The sequence below is a fragment of the Muntiacus reevesi genome, chromosome 19, assembly GCF_963930625.1.
Source record: "Muntiacus reevesi chromosome 19, mMunRee1.1, whole genome shotgun sequence".
In the NCBI taxonomy this organism is placed as follows: Eukaryota; Metazoa; Chordata; class Mammalia; order Artiodactyla; family Cervidae; genus Muntiacus; species Muntiacus reevesi.
In genome coordinates, this window is record NC_089267.1 from 8,477,500 (window position 1) to 8,494,915 (window position 17,416).

General features: G+C 37.5%; 1 protein-coding gene across 1 annotated transcript in view; it reads left to right on the plus strand.

Moving 5' to 3' along the window:
• COL19A1 (collagen type XIX alpha 1 chain) overlaps window positions 1-17,416 on the plus strand; it is a 401,244-nt gene that overhangs the window by 175,168 nt on the left and 208,660 nt on the right. The window contains exons 13-14 of the mRNA XM_065911832.1: window positions 641-694; window positions 2,925-2,960. Of these exons, the coding sequence (XP_065767904.1) occupies window positions 641-694; window positions 2,925-2,960 (90 nt within the window). The remainder of the gene's footprint in view (window positions 1-640; window positions 695-2,924; window positions 2,961-17,416) is intronic.

Sequence of the window (17,416 nt, forward strand, 5' to 3'; positions counted from 1 at the left end):
GACTCATGAATATGTTTATCAGATATGCTATGTCTTATATAGTTTTACTGCTGTCTTTATAAATCCAGGTTAAAAAAAAAAGAAATAAGAATTAGAGAAACAAACCAGGCTTTAAAACAGGAGAGAGACTGCATTTTAGCCCCAACTTTATGAGGGATGGAAAAAGAATATATTCTTCATCCCTTTTCCCCTCACAATTAGATTTCTCCATATAGACAAAAAATGTTTTTTATTTAAACCTTGAATTTTAGGGGCAAGCTTTAAAAAAGCCAAATCAATACTAAATCAGAGATATTTACAAGATCGACAAATTTAAGCCAAAGTGGATACTTAAAAGCTTATAGATCTTTAGATGATGCTCTCCCAGATGGTGAATTAATGTAATTTTAGCAGGAAGCAAAGTTGTACTAATATGCAGTATTGCGGCCTTGCACTGACTTAATGTATCTGTACCCACCATAGCACAGATGTTGTATATCATTTTAGTGCCAGTTTTTCTATACCACACACTGAAGAATGGGGTTTGGGAGTAAATACAGTAAATTATGATTTTAAATTTCGACTAATAACTTGTCAGAAATTGAAGCTTTCTGTGAACTTTCTGTGTATAGAAATCACATTGGTTGTGTTCTTTGTACAGGGTGTGAAAGGTGACTTGGGTCCTCGTGGTCCCCCTGGCCCAAAAGGAGAAAAGGTACTGTATTTGCCTAGTCTTTTCTCAAGAAAACCCTGAGAACCTATGCACTGACTTTTCACTGATCCCGTTTAACAGCCAAAATATAACTTCGTTAAAATTAACCAAAGGCTATTATGTTTAAAAAAAAAACTGAACAAGAAAAGCCTTTTGGTTCATTCAGTTAGTTTGAAGAGACTAAATACACAATTGCTAGTCAACAGTAATTTGTTTATAAGATTTCCCTTTTTTCTCCCTCTCTCAACACCATTAAGTATTCATTCCATCGCAAATTCGCAGTTATGTCCTGCACTGGGGAACTCTGCCAGTAGCTCTGAGATGCTACCATGGTGAAGCAGGTGGCCTTTGTGGGGAAAGAGGTTAATTGTGCATCTCAGTCTTAATCTGAATGCCCCTCTTCCTGCCACATTTTCTCATGTCATTTTATAGTGGCCTATTGGCAGGGACCTTGAAAAGAAAATTATGAGACAGTAAAAGCAAGAGTTGTTTGGAGTAAGGTCACTGGGTGATCCTAGTTTGATGACAGTTGTACATATGGGCATCTTGCGCTATATGTTGTTCTCCATTCTCAGCATGTTTAGAAATCTTTGTCTGTCTCCAGTATTTACCTTTGAAATAAAGTTGACTGAAAACTGGTCCCCAGTGACTAACTTAAACTTCATCAATGTCCTTTCACAACTGTTGGTTATTTTTATTCAGTAGTTCCCAAAATAATGATTACACAGGCTGAGTCTTCAGTTTTCAGGTGATTTTGTTAAGTGAGAAAAGCGAATGTTGTAGAGTGACTCCCACATGAGACTACAATATCCAGTGCACCCTGCCACACAGTGTTGATTCCATGGTGTCCACTTGAAGAGGGGTTATGGCAGCAATACTTCATTTTTTTTTTCTTTATGCAATAACTTTATTTAATTCACCATCAGCACTCTGGGGTTCAATATATTTATCTACAAAATGAGGGGATTTGATGAGATGGAGGGTCTCTAATTGTCAAATGTAACATTCTAAGACTTACCTTTTAAAAAAGTATTCATTTTTTATTGAAAAAGTGAAAATGTTAGTTGCTCAGTTGTGTCCAACTCTTTGCTACCCCATGGACTCTAGCCCATGAGACTCCTCTGTCCATGGGATTCTCCAGGCAAGAATACTGAAGTGGGTTGCCATTGCCTTCTTCAGGGGATCTTCCCAACCCAGAGACTGAACCAGGGTTTCCTGCATTGCAGGCAGATTCTTTACCTTCTGAGCCACCAGGAAAGTCCTTAATTTTTTTTTATTGAAGTATAGTTTAATTTGCAATATTTTATTAGTTTCAGGTATACTAATCAGCACAATGATTCATTTTGAATCAGCATAGTGATTCAAAATTTTTATAGCTTATATTCCATTTAAAGCTATTATAAAATATTGGCTATCTTCCCTCTGTTGTACAATATATCCTTGTAGCTTATTTACTTTGTGCATAGTGGTTTGTACCTCTTAATTCCCTACCCCTGTCTTGCCTCTCTCTGTGATGCTTGATCTTAATGACCAAGAGTTCCCATGAAATAAATACATATGCTGATACAATAAAGCATGTAGGTGACATATTTATAAATTGAAAAATAATAAACATTTAGGTTAACCATATTCTTTAGATTTTGAATAGTTTTTCAATATATATACCTGGTAATTTGTATTCATGTAATGGTCAGCAAAGCAACATTAGTATTTAAAATTTCATGACTATACGTAAAGCCTCTTACAAATGTTCGCAAGTGCAAGGCCAGTTCAGCAAAGCTTTATAAGAGGCAATGGGGCTGCTGAACACGTAAAGTGGGGAGACCCACTTATTATTTTTGCTGACCCACTTATTATTACTGTGCTAACTTTGTCAGAAATATAATCTGTCATTGTGGCACTTCCCAGCTGCTCCATTGGCAAGTAACCATATTTGAAGAGATACTCTAATTTTGGATTAGTAGACAAAAGAATAGAAATTAGATTATTTTAGCTTTTCAAAACAAGTTCTGCTGCTGCAGAAAGCATGGGGATGCACAAGGTGATTTTTACATCATGATAGCTAAAAGCATGTGATAAATTTTTCATTGTGAAGACACGTTATCAAGATAAAATTCTACTTTTCTTTCTGCCCATATTTATCTAGATATTGCCTTGATCCATTCATAAAATTTGTAAATAATGTGAGCAAGAAGGGACTATTGGTAATTGCAGCTTTTCTTTCATCCTTTAGGGAGATATGGGACCGCCAGGACCACCAGCCTTAACTGTAAGTATTCTTGAAATAAAAATTCATCACTGAAATATGTTACCCTGTTGACTACTCACAGTACATCATGACTATACCAGAATTTAAGCTATTGGATATTTTGAGAACTCAAAGTGACTTCAAAGTAGATCTAAGCAAACCTCCATATTTTAAAGATGGAGCTTCTTTCTACCCATAGCAGTGAAGGGCTTAACCTGAGGTCATGCAGGCAGTCACTAGAAAAGTCTGAAAGCGGTACTTAACCTAAGCAATTTTCTTCACCCTCCATATGGTTCATAATATTTCCCCTTAAGGGTTTGATTATACATTCTTAACATGACATTTAAAGTTGGAAATGGAAGCAGAGACAGTTCTTCTTACTCTAAAAACTATAAAAGAATAAACTATAATCACCCAATGTGTAAAAATAGCTACCTGTTTAAACTGATTGTTACTTTCGCCAAAACCCATTCAAGCCCATTGCTTTTTCCTATGTGAGTTGCTTCTAAGATTTGAAAATGATAAAATAGATATATTTCAGTGACAGATTTATGAGAAAAGTTTATAATGTCCACATAATGGCATTGCTCTCAATTAAATGGTTCATCATTTATTAAACATTTAGTCATAAATATGTAATGCTTTCATATTTGGATACGATTTACTGTTATAGATTTTCTTCATAGGCCATTAAGGTTTCTCATTTAAGTTAAAGATTTGGTCTGAGAATGACACTAAACTTAATGGAAAAGAAGAAAGATGTTTAACTAAGATCATGTGTAGCTTGAGGCCTCTCAGATTTTATGTTGATATTGGCTAATGACATAAATTAAGAATTTAAATCATCAGTTTCCTGAGCCCTATCCTGATCATAGAAGGCCAAGTTTAAAGGAATCTTCTAGCATCTGGATGAGGGCCCTCCCATTAGGGCAGCACAGGACTTGCAAAGGCTGTGTGGCTTTGGTAACATTTATATTTATCTTTGTACTTGAAAATATCATTCTGAACACTATGTTAATATTGTCTTACGCAAATAATCTTTGCAGTGCTCACTTAGAATGCAAATATTTCTTCATAAATGGAAAATCTAAGGAAACAAACAAATGACTTTCTTAGGAATAACCAAATTCAATTTAGAGTGGAATTCTGTGCTTAAAGCTTTGATTTTCAAAATAGGAATAAAAACTATTTGAGAGGAGGATTTAACTGCATATTATTCAATTTTTTATAATTTGTGGAGTTTATTTCTTAAATTATTTGGCAGTGATTTAAATTTTGCTCATTTTATTTAAATCACATGTTTATTTTTGTTCAACTGAGTTATGTGCTCAATCATTCCATGTAGTTATCTGATTACACAGTCATTTGCAACTTGTGTTTGAAGACTGAAATGCAGTCTGTCTGTATCATTTCACCTGATAAGCAAATTTGGCCCCTCAGCCAGAATATTACATTGGACGATATCAATGTCAGTGACAATTGACATCTTTCTGCCAAGTAACACCCTTTAGATGTCTCTTTGCACTATTCAGTGGCCAGACACCAAAGAGTACAAGCTGATTTTCATACTTATCTAAAGACATGAAAAAGACTCCAAAATGGGAGGTAAAGAGAGTGAATTAGAAGGATGTGCAGCTTACCATCTTCTAAAACACATCAAAAAGACATCTACATGTGGTAAAATTGTCATTGAAAACTAGCAGAAGACCTCTTACACAACCAAAGCTGCAAGAAAGATCCCCACACAACTGGTAGGGTAACAAAAAGGCACTGGAGCAGAACCAGTGCCCCTGGGAGTAAGCTGTGAAAGAAAAAAGTCCCTACAGGTGACCCCTCCCCTGGGGAACCCCCTTCACTGGCTGGGAGGTCCATTTGGCCAGATGGAGGATCTGGAGGGGCCTGGACTCTGCCCATGAGGAGTCTGCATGTGCTGGCTTGTTAGCTGTCAGGACAGAGACACTGGCTCTGATGGCGGCCACCTCAGTGCACTTCCCAACCTTATATGTCCTTCAGGTGGAGCTGCTAGTACATTGAGTGGGCAGCTGCTGAAACTTGGGCTTCTGTGGATGGATGCTGGGAACGGACTCAGTCTAGATGTGCAGAAACAGCCCAGAGGGCAGGAGTGTAGTCCAGGCCTAACCTCCAGGGCAGGTTTATATTAGGCCAGGGACAAGCACAACAGAGGAAAGGATGCGACTTGAACTGCTTCTGCGCAGAACCGGGGGTGCCTGCACAAGTGGCGCATAGGTTCACAGTGACCACGTGGGTCTCTGTTGCTTCGGCACTCACCTCCTTGGGACAGAGCACCAACTTAAGGGACTTCTGAAATGCAACCTTCAGGGCTTCTACTGCAGCACCTGGGGAGCAGAGCCTGTGGTTGGCACACACATGGCAGGGTGTGGATTTACCATTAGAAAGCCCACTGTTGGTCTGCTTGTGGCAGGGCCCAGCTCCACCGGCAGGCTTTGTGAGTACACACACTATGGGGAAGAGGCTGATATCTGAGGCCATAATCAGTGCTGTCACAGCAGGGACATGTGGGGGTCAGGGGGTCCTGCAGCAGCAGACTTTGTTGGCGTGCGTATCAGGTGAGGGCATAATCCACAGAATCACATGTCTCCAGTGGACAGGCCCTAGGGAGAAGCTTGCAGTGGTTCCTTTCCCAGCAGGAGTGCTCCAGTTTCACCCACCTCACACAAAGCCTGAAGCTAGAATCTGGGGGGCAGGCCCTGGGAGAGCCCTACCACAGAGGCAGCTCAGGTCTCAGGTGGCAGCTCAACCACTTCAGTTTCTGCAGCCACAATACCCTGATCCACAGGGCCAGCCTTACACTAGGTCAGGGACAAACACAGCAGAGAAAGGAAAGCCACGTGGGCCGCTTCTAAGCAGAACCCCGGACGCCTGCTTAGGTGGTGCATACATTCGCTGTGAGCATATGAGCCTCTCTTGTTCAGCACTCATCTCCTCACTACAGAGCACAAACTCAAGAGCAGCAGAGCCTTCTCACACACAAACTTCAGGGCTTCTACTGCAACAACTGGAAAGTAGACCCCATCCCCAACAAGGCTGTGACAGTCACAGAGAGAAGAGGAGGCGCTGCCCAATGTCCAGTGCAGGATCTCCACACAACACCGGTCATAACCTCTATCAAGGGGATAACGGCCAGCACACTCTGGGCAAAGATGTGAGAGGCATCCATAGCAAAGACAGCTCTCAAGACAAAGATGTTAGACTCACATAGTCTATATAGGGATGCTCCCACATAAAAACAGTCCTCAAGACCACGGTAGTAACTATTTCTTCTAAATTCGTAGAGTCACAGAAGTGTAAGTAAAATGAAGAAGCAAAGGAACTAGTCTCAATAAAAAGAACAAGCAACATCCCCTAAAAATAATCAATGAAACAGACCTCTTCAGTATATTAGATCCTGAGTTGAAAAAAAAGTAATAAAAATGCTAAAGGAATTAAGATTTTCGGTAGAAATGCAGGTCACTGTAACAAGGAACTGGAAACTATAAAGAGGAAACAATCAAAATTAGACAACTCAATTGCGAACAGAAAAACAGAACTGAAAGCAGACTAAATAATGCAGAAGAACAAATAAGTGATCTGGAAGATAGAATAATGAAAATCACACCATTCAGGACAACAGACAGAAAGACAAATGGAAACAAAAAATGAAAGCAGCATATGAGATCTGTGGAGTCATTTAAAGCATGCCAACCTATACACAATAGGGGTCCCAGAAGGGAAAAAAAGAAGAGGATCAAAAAAGTATTTGAAGAAATTATGGCTGAACACTTTCCAAACCTAAAGAAGAAAACAGATATGCAGGTATAGAAAGTGGAGAGGGTCCTGAACAAGATTAACCCAATAGGCCCACACCAAAACATATCATAATTAAAATGACAAAAGTTAAAGAGGATTCAAAAGTAAGGAAAAGAAAAACAAAGAGTCAGTTACAAGGGAACCCCACAGGTTGATTTCTCTACAGAAAATTTGCAGAAAATTTCTCTACAGAAAATATATATTTTGCAATATATATTCCAAGTTCTGAAAGGGGAGAACTTGCAACCTAGGATACTCTCCCCTTTAAGATTATCACTTAGTATAGAATGAGAAACAAAGAATGCCTCAGACAAGCAAAAACTACAAGAATATAACATTAAGTCTATCCTAAAAAATAATGAAAGATCTTCTCTAAATAGAAGAGAAGCAAGAATATGTAAGAAAGGGTAAAACCACAGTGGGATAGGCCAATTTAATAAAAGGATTAAACATCACTTTAAGAAACTAGTACATAGATTTAAAACAATAAAAATTTTATTAAAGCAACTATGACTACAATTAACAGAAAAAAAGTAAACATGATGATATAAAATAGGATTTAAAAATCAAAAAATGCAGAATAAGGAAGTAAAGGCTGTAGTTTTTTTTTAAGAATATGCCTGAACTTATACAACTATCAGTCTAATGCAAGCAGATAAAATTCTGGGTTAACATACTTGAAAACCAGAGTAGCCACAAATCAAAAACATTCAACAGATTCACAAAGCAAGAAGAAAGAATCTCAAGCATAATTCAAGAGAAAACCATCAAACCACAAAAGGAAAGAAACAGAGAGAACTGAAAAATCAACTGGAAAATAAGGTTTAAAATGACAATAAATACATCTAATCAATAATTACTTTAAATGTCAATGAACTAAATGCTCCAGTCAAAAGACATTGAGTGGAAGGTTGGATTAAAAAAAAAAAGAAGTATCTTCAATATGTTGCTACAGGAGACTCACTTTAGGGTTAAAGATGCTATATTGATAAGTGAGGGGGTGGGGAAAGATATTTCATGAGAATGAAAACAACAAAAAACAAAGATAGCAATACTCACATCAGACAAAATAAACTTTAGATCAAAGTGAATAACAAAGGACAAAGAATGACATTAGATACTGATAAAGGGGTCAATACAAGAAGATATTATACTTATTAACATATATGCCAATATAGGAGCACCCAAATGTGTAAAACAAATACTAACAGACATAAAAGGAAAAAATAACAGGAATACAATGATAGTGGGATACTTAAACACTGCACTGACATCAGAAGATGTATCTTCCAGACAGAAAATCAATTAGGCAACAGAGATCCTAAATGACACAATAGAACAGCTGGACTTAATTGATATCTACAGGAAACCACATCAAAAAAACCCAGAATACACATTCTTTCCAAGTGTACATGGAACATTTTCTAGGATAGACCATGTACTAAGACATAAAACAAGTTTCAACAAATTTAAAGGGGTATAAGGGTGTAAGTTATTTCCAACATCTTTTCTGACCACAGTGGTAAGAAACTAGAAATCAACCACAGAAAGAAAAGAAGGGGAAAAAAAAGGAGATTAACATGCTAATTAGCATATCAACATGCTCTGAAAAAACCAATGGATCAATGATGAAACAGGAAATCACTCAAGACAAACATCAGTGAAAACACAGTCTTACAAAATTTAGGGGATGTAGCAAAAGCTGTACTAATGGGGAAATTCATAGTGATACAGGCTGTCTTCAAGAAACAAGAAAACCTCAAATAAATAACCTAACCTATCACCTGAAAGAATTATAAAAAGAAGGACAAAGTCAATGGTACGAAGGAAATAATAAATATCAGAAGGATAAACAAATAAAATTGAGATAAAAATAATAGAAAAGATCAATAAAACTAAGAGCTGGGTTTTTTAAAACAAAATCAATAAATTTCTAGCCATGTTCACCAACAAGAAGACAGATAGGAACCAAATAATCAAGAAAAGAAGTGAAAGAGGAGAAATAACTACCAATACCACAGAAAAACAAACAAACAAAAATAACATTATGCTGTGAACAGTTACATGCCAACAAATTGGACAACCTAGAAGAAATAAACAAGTATCTAGAAACATATAGCCTGCCAAAACTGTGTTAAGAAGAAACAAATCTTTGAAAAAGATTGACCACTAGAAGTGAAGTAGAATATGTAATGAAAAAAAAGAACTTCCTACAAACAAAATCCCAGGACCATATGGCTCTCTGGGAAATTCCACCAAATATACAAATAAGAATTTATATTCATCCTTCTTAAATTATTGCAAAAAATTAAAGATGAGGGAACATTCTTGAAGTTATTCTATGAAACCACCATCACTCTGATACCAAAATCAGAGAAAGATACTACAAAAAAAGAAAATTACAGGGAAATATCTTTGATGAAGATAGATGCAAAAATCCTCAACAAAATATTAGCAAACTGAATCCCACAGTACTTGAGAAGAGTCATATACCATGATCAAGTTGGACAAATACCAACTTGATAAGAGTCATATGAGTGGTTCAGCATGCTCAAATCAACCAATGTGATATATCACATTAGAAAATGAAGAGACAAAAACCACATGATCATCTCAATAGACACAGAAAATCATCTGATAAAATTCAGCATTCACTTTTGATAAAATCTCTCACTACAGTGGGTATAAAGGGAACATATCTCAACATAATAAGAGTCATTTATGATAAACCCACAGCCAACATAATACTTACCAATGAAAAGCTAAAACTCTTCCTGTTACATTCTAAAACAAGCAAGGGAGCCCCCTCTCACTACTTATATTCACCATTGTTTTGAATGACTCAGTCACAGCAGTCAGACAAGAAAAAAAAATAAAGCGTATCCAGATTGGAAGGGAAGAGGTTAAACTGTCATTATATGCAGATGACATGATACTCTATTATACAGAGAACCCTAAACACTTCACACAAAAACTATTAAAACTGATAAATGAATTCACCAAGGTTAAAGGATACAAGATTAATATATAGAAATCTACTGCATTTCTTTACACTAGCAGTGAAATACCAGAAAAGGAGAGTTTTAAAAATCCCATATAAAATCACAGAAAAAATAGTAAACTACTTAGGTATAAACCTAACCACGAAGATAAAAGACCAATATGGTGAAATCTATAAGACACTGATAAAAGGAATTGAAGATGATTTTAAAAATGGAAAGATATCCATTTCTCTTCTATTGGAAGAACTGATATTGTTAAAATGGTCATACAGCCCAAAGCAATATACAGATTTAATGCAATCCCTGTCAATTTGCCCATAACATTTTTCACAGAACTAAAACAAATAATCCAGAAAGCTATGTGGAGCCATAAAAGACCCAGAATTGTCAAAGCAACTCTGAGGAAGAAGAACAAAGCTGGCGACATAGCCCTCCCAGACTTCAGATAATACTACAAAGCTATAGGTATCCAAACATCATGGTATTGGCACAAAAACAGGGATATAGGCAAATGGAACAGAATACAGAACCTCAAAATAAGCCCTCACACCTACAGTCAGTTAATCTTCAACAAAGGAGGCAAAAATATACAAGTGAAATAAAAAAATCTGAAACTAGAAATCAGTAAATATAGAAAAACTGGAAAATTCAAAAATATGTGAAAATTAAGCAACTCACTCCTGAACAGTCAATGGATCAAAAATTAAAAGGGCATACAAAAATATCTTAAAATGGAAACAAAACATACCAAAACTTATGGGGTCCAGCAAAGGCAATTCTTAGATAATTAGCTATAACTAATAAATAACTCTAAATTCCTAAATTAGGAAAAAATAAAGATCTCAAACACCCTATAGCTTTGTACATAAAGAAACTTGGAAAGGAAGAACAAAGTTCAGAAGTAGAAGAATTAAAAAGAAAAGAAAACAATTATCAGAGCAGACATAAATGGAGAATAGAAAAACAGTAGAAAAGATCAATTAAACTAAGAGCTGATTAACCAATAAAAAAAGAGAGAAAAACTAAATATAAAATCAGAAATAAAAGAGGAAACATTACAAATAATACAATATAAAGCACAAAGGATTATGAAAGACTACTATGAACAATTATACAGCCACAAACCAGATAGCTGGATCATGAATAAATAGAAAATTTTAATGGGCTAATAATGAGTGAAAAAATTGCATCACTAATCAAAACCCTCTCAACAAATACAAGTCTGGGATCAGGTGTTTTATGGATGAATTATACCAGACATTTAAAGAAAAATTAATGCCAAAGAATATCAAATTATTCCAAAGAATTTAAGAGGAGGAAACACTTCCATGCTCAGAACATGAGGGCAACATGACCTTTATATCAAAGCCAGATACAGAAAGTATAACAAAACTCAAGACAGATATCCTAGATGCAACAGTTTTCAGCAAAATACTAGCAAATTGAATTTAACATCATATTAGAGAGATTATACACTGTGATCCCTAAAGTACAAGGAGGTTTCCACATACAAAGTCAAATAGTTTGTTACACTACATTCAAAGAATGAAAGATGAAAATCAATAATCATCTCAGTAGATACAGAACGAAACATTTGGTAAAATTCAAAAAACCTTTCATGATAAAAACCCTCAACAAATTCAGGATAGAAGAAACATACCTCAACATAATAAATGGCATACATAACAAGTCCAGAACTAACATCATCAACATTGAAAGGTTGAAACTTTTCCTCTAATATCAGGAACAAGTATGAAAAGTCGTACTTGAACTGTATTAAAAGGCGAAAAGATGTGATAGTGAAAGATGAACTCCTCAGGTTGGTAGGTGCCCAATATGCTACTGGAGAAGAGCAGAAAAATAGCTCCAGAAGGAATGAAGAGGCTGATCCAAAGTGAAAACAACTGCCAGTTATTGTTGGTGGTGAAAGGAAAGTCCGATGCTGTACACAATATCGCATAGGAACCTGGAATGTTAGTAAATTGGAAGTGGTCAAACAGGAGATAACAAGAGTGAACATTAACATTTCAGGAAACAGTGAAGTAAAATGGTCCAGAATGGGTGAATTTAATTCAGATGACTATTATATCTACTACTGTGGGCAAGAATCCCTTAGAAGAAATGGAGTAGCCCTCATAGTCAACAAAAGAGCACGAAATGCAGTGCTTGGGTGCAATCACAAAAAGGACAGAATGAACTCTGTTCATTTCCAAGGCAAACCATTCAATATCACAGTAATTCAAGACTATGCCTCAACATCTAATGCTGTAGAAACTGAACGGCTCTCTGAAGACCTACAAGACCTTCTAGAAATAACACCACAAAATGATGTCCTATTTATCATAGGGGATTGGAATGCAAAGGTAGGAAGCCAAGAAATACCTGGAGTAACACACAAGTTTGGCTTTGGAATACAGAATGAAGCAGGGCAAAGGCTAACAGAGTTTTTCCAAGAGAATGCACTGATCATAGCAAACTCTCTCTTTCAACAACACAAGGGATGACTCTACATAGGAAGATCACCAGATGGTCAATACCAAAATCAGATTGATTATATTCTCTGCAGTCAAAGATGGAGAAGCTCTATACAGTCACCAAAAACAAGACTGGGAGCTGACTGTGGCTCAGATCAGTTCAGTTCAGTTCATTTCAGTCGCTCAGTTGTGTCTGAGTCTTTGCGACCCCATGGACTGCAGAATGCTAGGCTTTCCTGTCCATCACCAACTCCCAGAGCTTACTCAAACTCGTGTCCATTGAGTCGGTGATGCCATCCAACCATCTCATCCTCTGTCGTCCCCTTATCCTCTGCCTTCAATCATTCCCAGTATCAGGGTCTTTTCAAATGAGTCAGTTCTTTGCATCAGGTGACCAAAGTACTGGAGTTTCAGCTTCAGTATCAGTCCTTCCAATGAATATTCAGGACTGATTTCCTTTAGGATTGACTGGTTGGATCTCCTTGCAGTCCAAGGGACTCTCAAGAGTCTTCTCCAACACCACAATTCAAAAGCATCAATTCTTCAGTGCTCAGCTTTCTTTCTTTTTTTTTTAAATTAATTTATTTATTTATCTTAATTGGAGGAAAATTACAGTGTGGTAGTGGATTTTGCCATACATTGACATGAATCAGCCATGAGTGTACATGTGTCCCCCATCCTAAACTAACCTCCCACCTCCTACCCATCCCATCCCTCAGGGTTGTCCCAGTGCACCATTTTAGAGTGCCCTGTTTCATGCGTCGAACTTGGACTGGTGATCTATTTCATAGGCCAACTCTCACATCCATACATGACTACTGGAAACCAAAACTTTGACTAGATGAACCATTGTTGGCAAAGTAATGTCTCTGCTTTTTAATATGCTATCTAGGTTTGTCATAACGTTCCTTCCAAGAAGCTTTTAATTTGATGGGTGCAGTCACCATCTGCAGTGATTTTGGAGCCCAAGAAAATAAAGTCTGTCACTGTTTCCATTGTTTCCCCATCTGTTTGCCATGAAGTGATGGGACCAGTTGCCATGATCTTAGTTTCCCAAATGTTGAGTTTTAAGCCAACTTTTTCACTCTCCTCTTTCACTTTCATGAAGAGGCTCTTTAGTTCTTCTTCACTTTCTGCCATAAAGATGGTGTCATTGGCATATCTGAGGTTATTGATATTTCTCCTGGCAATCTTGATTCCAGTTTGTGCTTCATCCAGCCTAGTGTTCCTCATGACATACTCTGCGTATAAGTTTAGTAACCAGGGTGGCAATATACAGCCTCGACGTGCTCCTTTCCCAATTTGGAACGAGTCTCTTGTTCATGTCCAGTTCTAACTGTTGCTTCTTGATCTGCATGCAGACTTCTCAGGAGGCAACTTAGGTGGTCTGTTATTCCCATCTCTTGAAAAATTATCCACAGTTTGTTGTGATCCACACAGTCAAATGGTTTGACATAGTCAATAAAACAGATATATTTGTTTTTCTAGAACTCTCTTGCTTTTTTGATGATCCAGTGGATGTTGGAAATTTGACCTCTGGTTCTGCTGCCTTTTCTAAATCCAGCTTGATATCTGGAAGTTTGTGGTTCACGTACTGTTGAAGCCTGGGTTGGATAATTTTGAGCATTACTTTTCTAGCTTGTGAGATGAGTTCAATTATGTAGTAGTTTGAGCATTCTTTGGCATTGCCTTTTTTGGGATTGGAATGAAAACTCACCTTTCCAGTCCTGTAGCCAATGCTAAGTTTTCCAAATTTATTGGCATATTGAGTGCAGCATTTTCATAGCATCATCTTTTAGGATTTGGAAGAGCTCAACTGGAATTCCATCACCTCCAATAGCTTTGTTCATAGTGATGCTTCCTAAGGCCTACTTGACCTCGCATTCCAGTATGTCTGGCTCCAGGTGAGTGATCAAACCATTGTGATTATCTGGGTCATGAAGATCTTTTTTGTATAGTTCTTCTGTGTATTGTTGCCACTTTTTCTTAATATCTTCTGCTTCTGTTAGGTCCATACCATCTCTGTCCTTTATCGTGCCCATCTTTGCATGAAATGTTCCCTTGGTATCTCTAATTTTCTTAAAGAGATCTCTAGCCTTTCCCATTCTATTGTTTTCCTCTGTTTCTTTGCACTGATCACTGAGGAAGGCTTTCTTATCTCTCCTTGCTGTTCTTTGGAACTCTGCATTCAAATGGGAATACCTTTCTTTTTCTCCTTTGCATTTCACTTCTTTTCTTTTTGCAGCTATTTGTAAGGCCTCCTCAGACAACCATTTTGCCTTTTTGCATTTCTTTTTCTTGGGAATGGTCTTGATCACTGCCTCATTTGTACAAGGTCATGAACCGCTGTCCATAGTTCATTGGGTACTCTCTCTATCATATCTAATCCCTTGAATCTGTTTGTCACTTCCACCATATAATTGCAAGGGATTTGATTTAGGTCATACCTGAATGGTCTAGTGGTTTTCTCCACTTTCTTCAATTTAAGTCTGAATTTAGCAATCAGGAGTTCATGATCTGAGTCACAGTCAGCTCCCAGTCTTGTTCTTTGTTGACTGTATAGAGCTTCTCCATCTTTGACTGCAAAGAATATAATCAAATCTGATTTCTGTATTGACCATCTGGTGATGTCCATGTGTAGAGTTTTCTCTTGTGTTGTTGGAAGAAGGTGTTTGCTATGACCAGTACATTCTCTTGGCAAAATTCTATTAGCCTTTGTCCTGCTTCATTCTGTACTCCAGGGACAAATTTTCCTGTTACTCCAGGTATTTCTTGACTTCCTACGTTTCCATTCCAGTTCCCTATAATGAAAAGGACATCTGTTTTGGGTGTTACTTCTAGAATGACTTGTAGGTTTTCATAGAACCATTCAACTTCAACTTCTTCAACATTATTGCTCGGAGCATAGACTTGGATTACTGTAATAATGAATGGTTTGCCTTGGAAATGAACAGAGACCATTCTTTCGTTTTTGAGATTGCATCCAAGTACTGCATTTCAGACTCTTTTGTTGACTATGATGGCTACTCCATTTCTTCTAAGGGATTCTTGCCCACAGTAGTAGATATAATGGTTGTCTGAGTTAAATTCACCTATTTCAGTCCATTTTAGTTCTCTGATTCCTAAAATGTTAATGTTCACTCTTACCATCACCCACTCCTGGAGCTTGCTCAAACTCATGTCCATCGAGTTGGTGATGCCATCCAACCATCTCATCCTCTGTTGTCCCCTTCTCCTCCCACCTTCAGTCTTTCCCAGCATCAGGGTCTTTTCCAATGAGTGAGTTCTTCACATCAGGTGGCCAAAGTATTCAAGCTTCAACTTCAGAATCAGTCCTTCCAATGAATATTCAGGACTGATTTCCTCTAAGATTGACTGGTTTGATCTGCTTGCTGTCTAAGGGACTCGCAAGAGTCTTCTCCAGCAGCACAGTTCAAAAGCATCAATTCTTCAGTGTTCAGCTTTCTTATGGTCCAACTCTTACATCCATACTTGACTATTGGAAAAACTGTAGCTTTGACTAGATGGACCTTTTTTCAGCAAAGTAATGTCTCTGCTTTTTAATATACTATCTAGGTTGGTCATGGCTTTTCTTCCAAGGATCAAGTGTGTTTTAATTTCTTGGTCTGCAGTCACCATCTGAAGTGATTTTGGAGCACAAGAAAAGAAAGTCTGTCACAGTTTCCCCATCTATTTGCCATGTAGTAATGGAACTGTATGCCATGATCTTAGTTTTCCAAATGTTGAGTTTTAAGCCAGCTTTTTCAATCTTCTCTTCACTTTGATCAAGAGGCTCTTTAGTTCTTCTTCACTTTCTACCATAAGGTTGGTGTCATGTGTATATCTGAGGTTGTTGATATTTCTCCCAGCAATCTTGATTCCAGCCTGTGCTTCATCCATTCCGGTATTTCATATGATGTACTCTGCATAAAGTTAAATAAGCAAGGTGACAATGTACAGCCTTGATGTATATTGGAATATACATTTCCCAATTTGGAACCAGTACAGTGGGGTAACAAATAGATTCAAGAAATTAGATCTGGTAGACAGAGTGCCTGAAGTACTATGGGCAGTGGTTTGTGACATTTTACAGGAGGCAGTGATCAAAAGCCATCCCCAAGAAAAAGAAATGCAAAAGGGCAAAATGGTTCTCTGAGGAGGCCTTACAAATAGCTGAGAAAAGAAGAGAAGTGTAGGGAAAGGAGAAAAGAAGTAATATATCAATCAGATGGCAGAGTTCCAAAGAGTAGAAAGGACTGATAAGAAAGCCTTCCTCAGTGATCAATGCAAAGAAATAGAGGAAAACAACAGAATGGGAGACTAGAAATCTCTTAAGGAAAATTAGAGATACCATGGGAACATTTCACGCAAAGATGGGTTCGATAAAGGACAGAAATGGTATAGACCTAACAGAAGCAGGAGACTTTAAGAAGAGGTGGCAAGAATGCACAGAACTATAAAAAAGATGATAATGACCTAGATTACCATGATGGTGTGATCAGTTACCTAGAGCCAGACATTGGAGTGCAAAGTCAAGTGGGTCTTAGGAAGCATCACTGCAAACAAAGTTAGTGGAGGTGATGAAATTCCAGCTGAACTATTTCAAATCCTAAAAGATGATGCTATGAAAGTGCTGCACTCAATATGCCAGTAAATTTGGAAAATTCAGCAGTGGCCGCAGGACTGGAAAAGTTCAATTTTCTTTACATTCCCAAAGAAGCGCAATGCCAAAGAATGTTCACACTACCACACAATTGCTCTCATGTCATCTGCTAGCAAAGTAATGCTGAAAATCCTCCAAGCCAGACTTCAACAGCATGTGAAGCAAGAAATTCCAGATGTTCAAGCTGGATTTAGAAAAGGCAAAGGAAGTAGAGATCAAATTACCAGCATTTTTGCATCACAGAAAAACCAAGAGAATTCCAGAAGAGCATCTACTTCTGCTTCATTGAGTAGAGTAAAGCCTTTCACTGTGTGGATCACAAGCTGTGGAAACTTCAAGAGACGGGATTACCAGAGCACCTTACCTGCCTCTGAGAAACTTGTGTGCAGGTCAAGAAGCAGCAGTTAGAACTGGACATGGAGCAGCAGTTCCAGGTTGGGAGAGGAGTATGTCAAGTCTGTATACTGTCACCCTGCTTATTTAACTTTTATGCAGAGTACGTCATGCGAA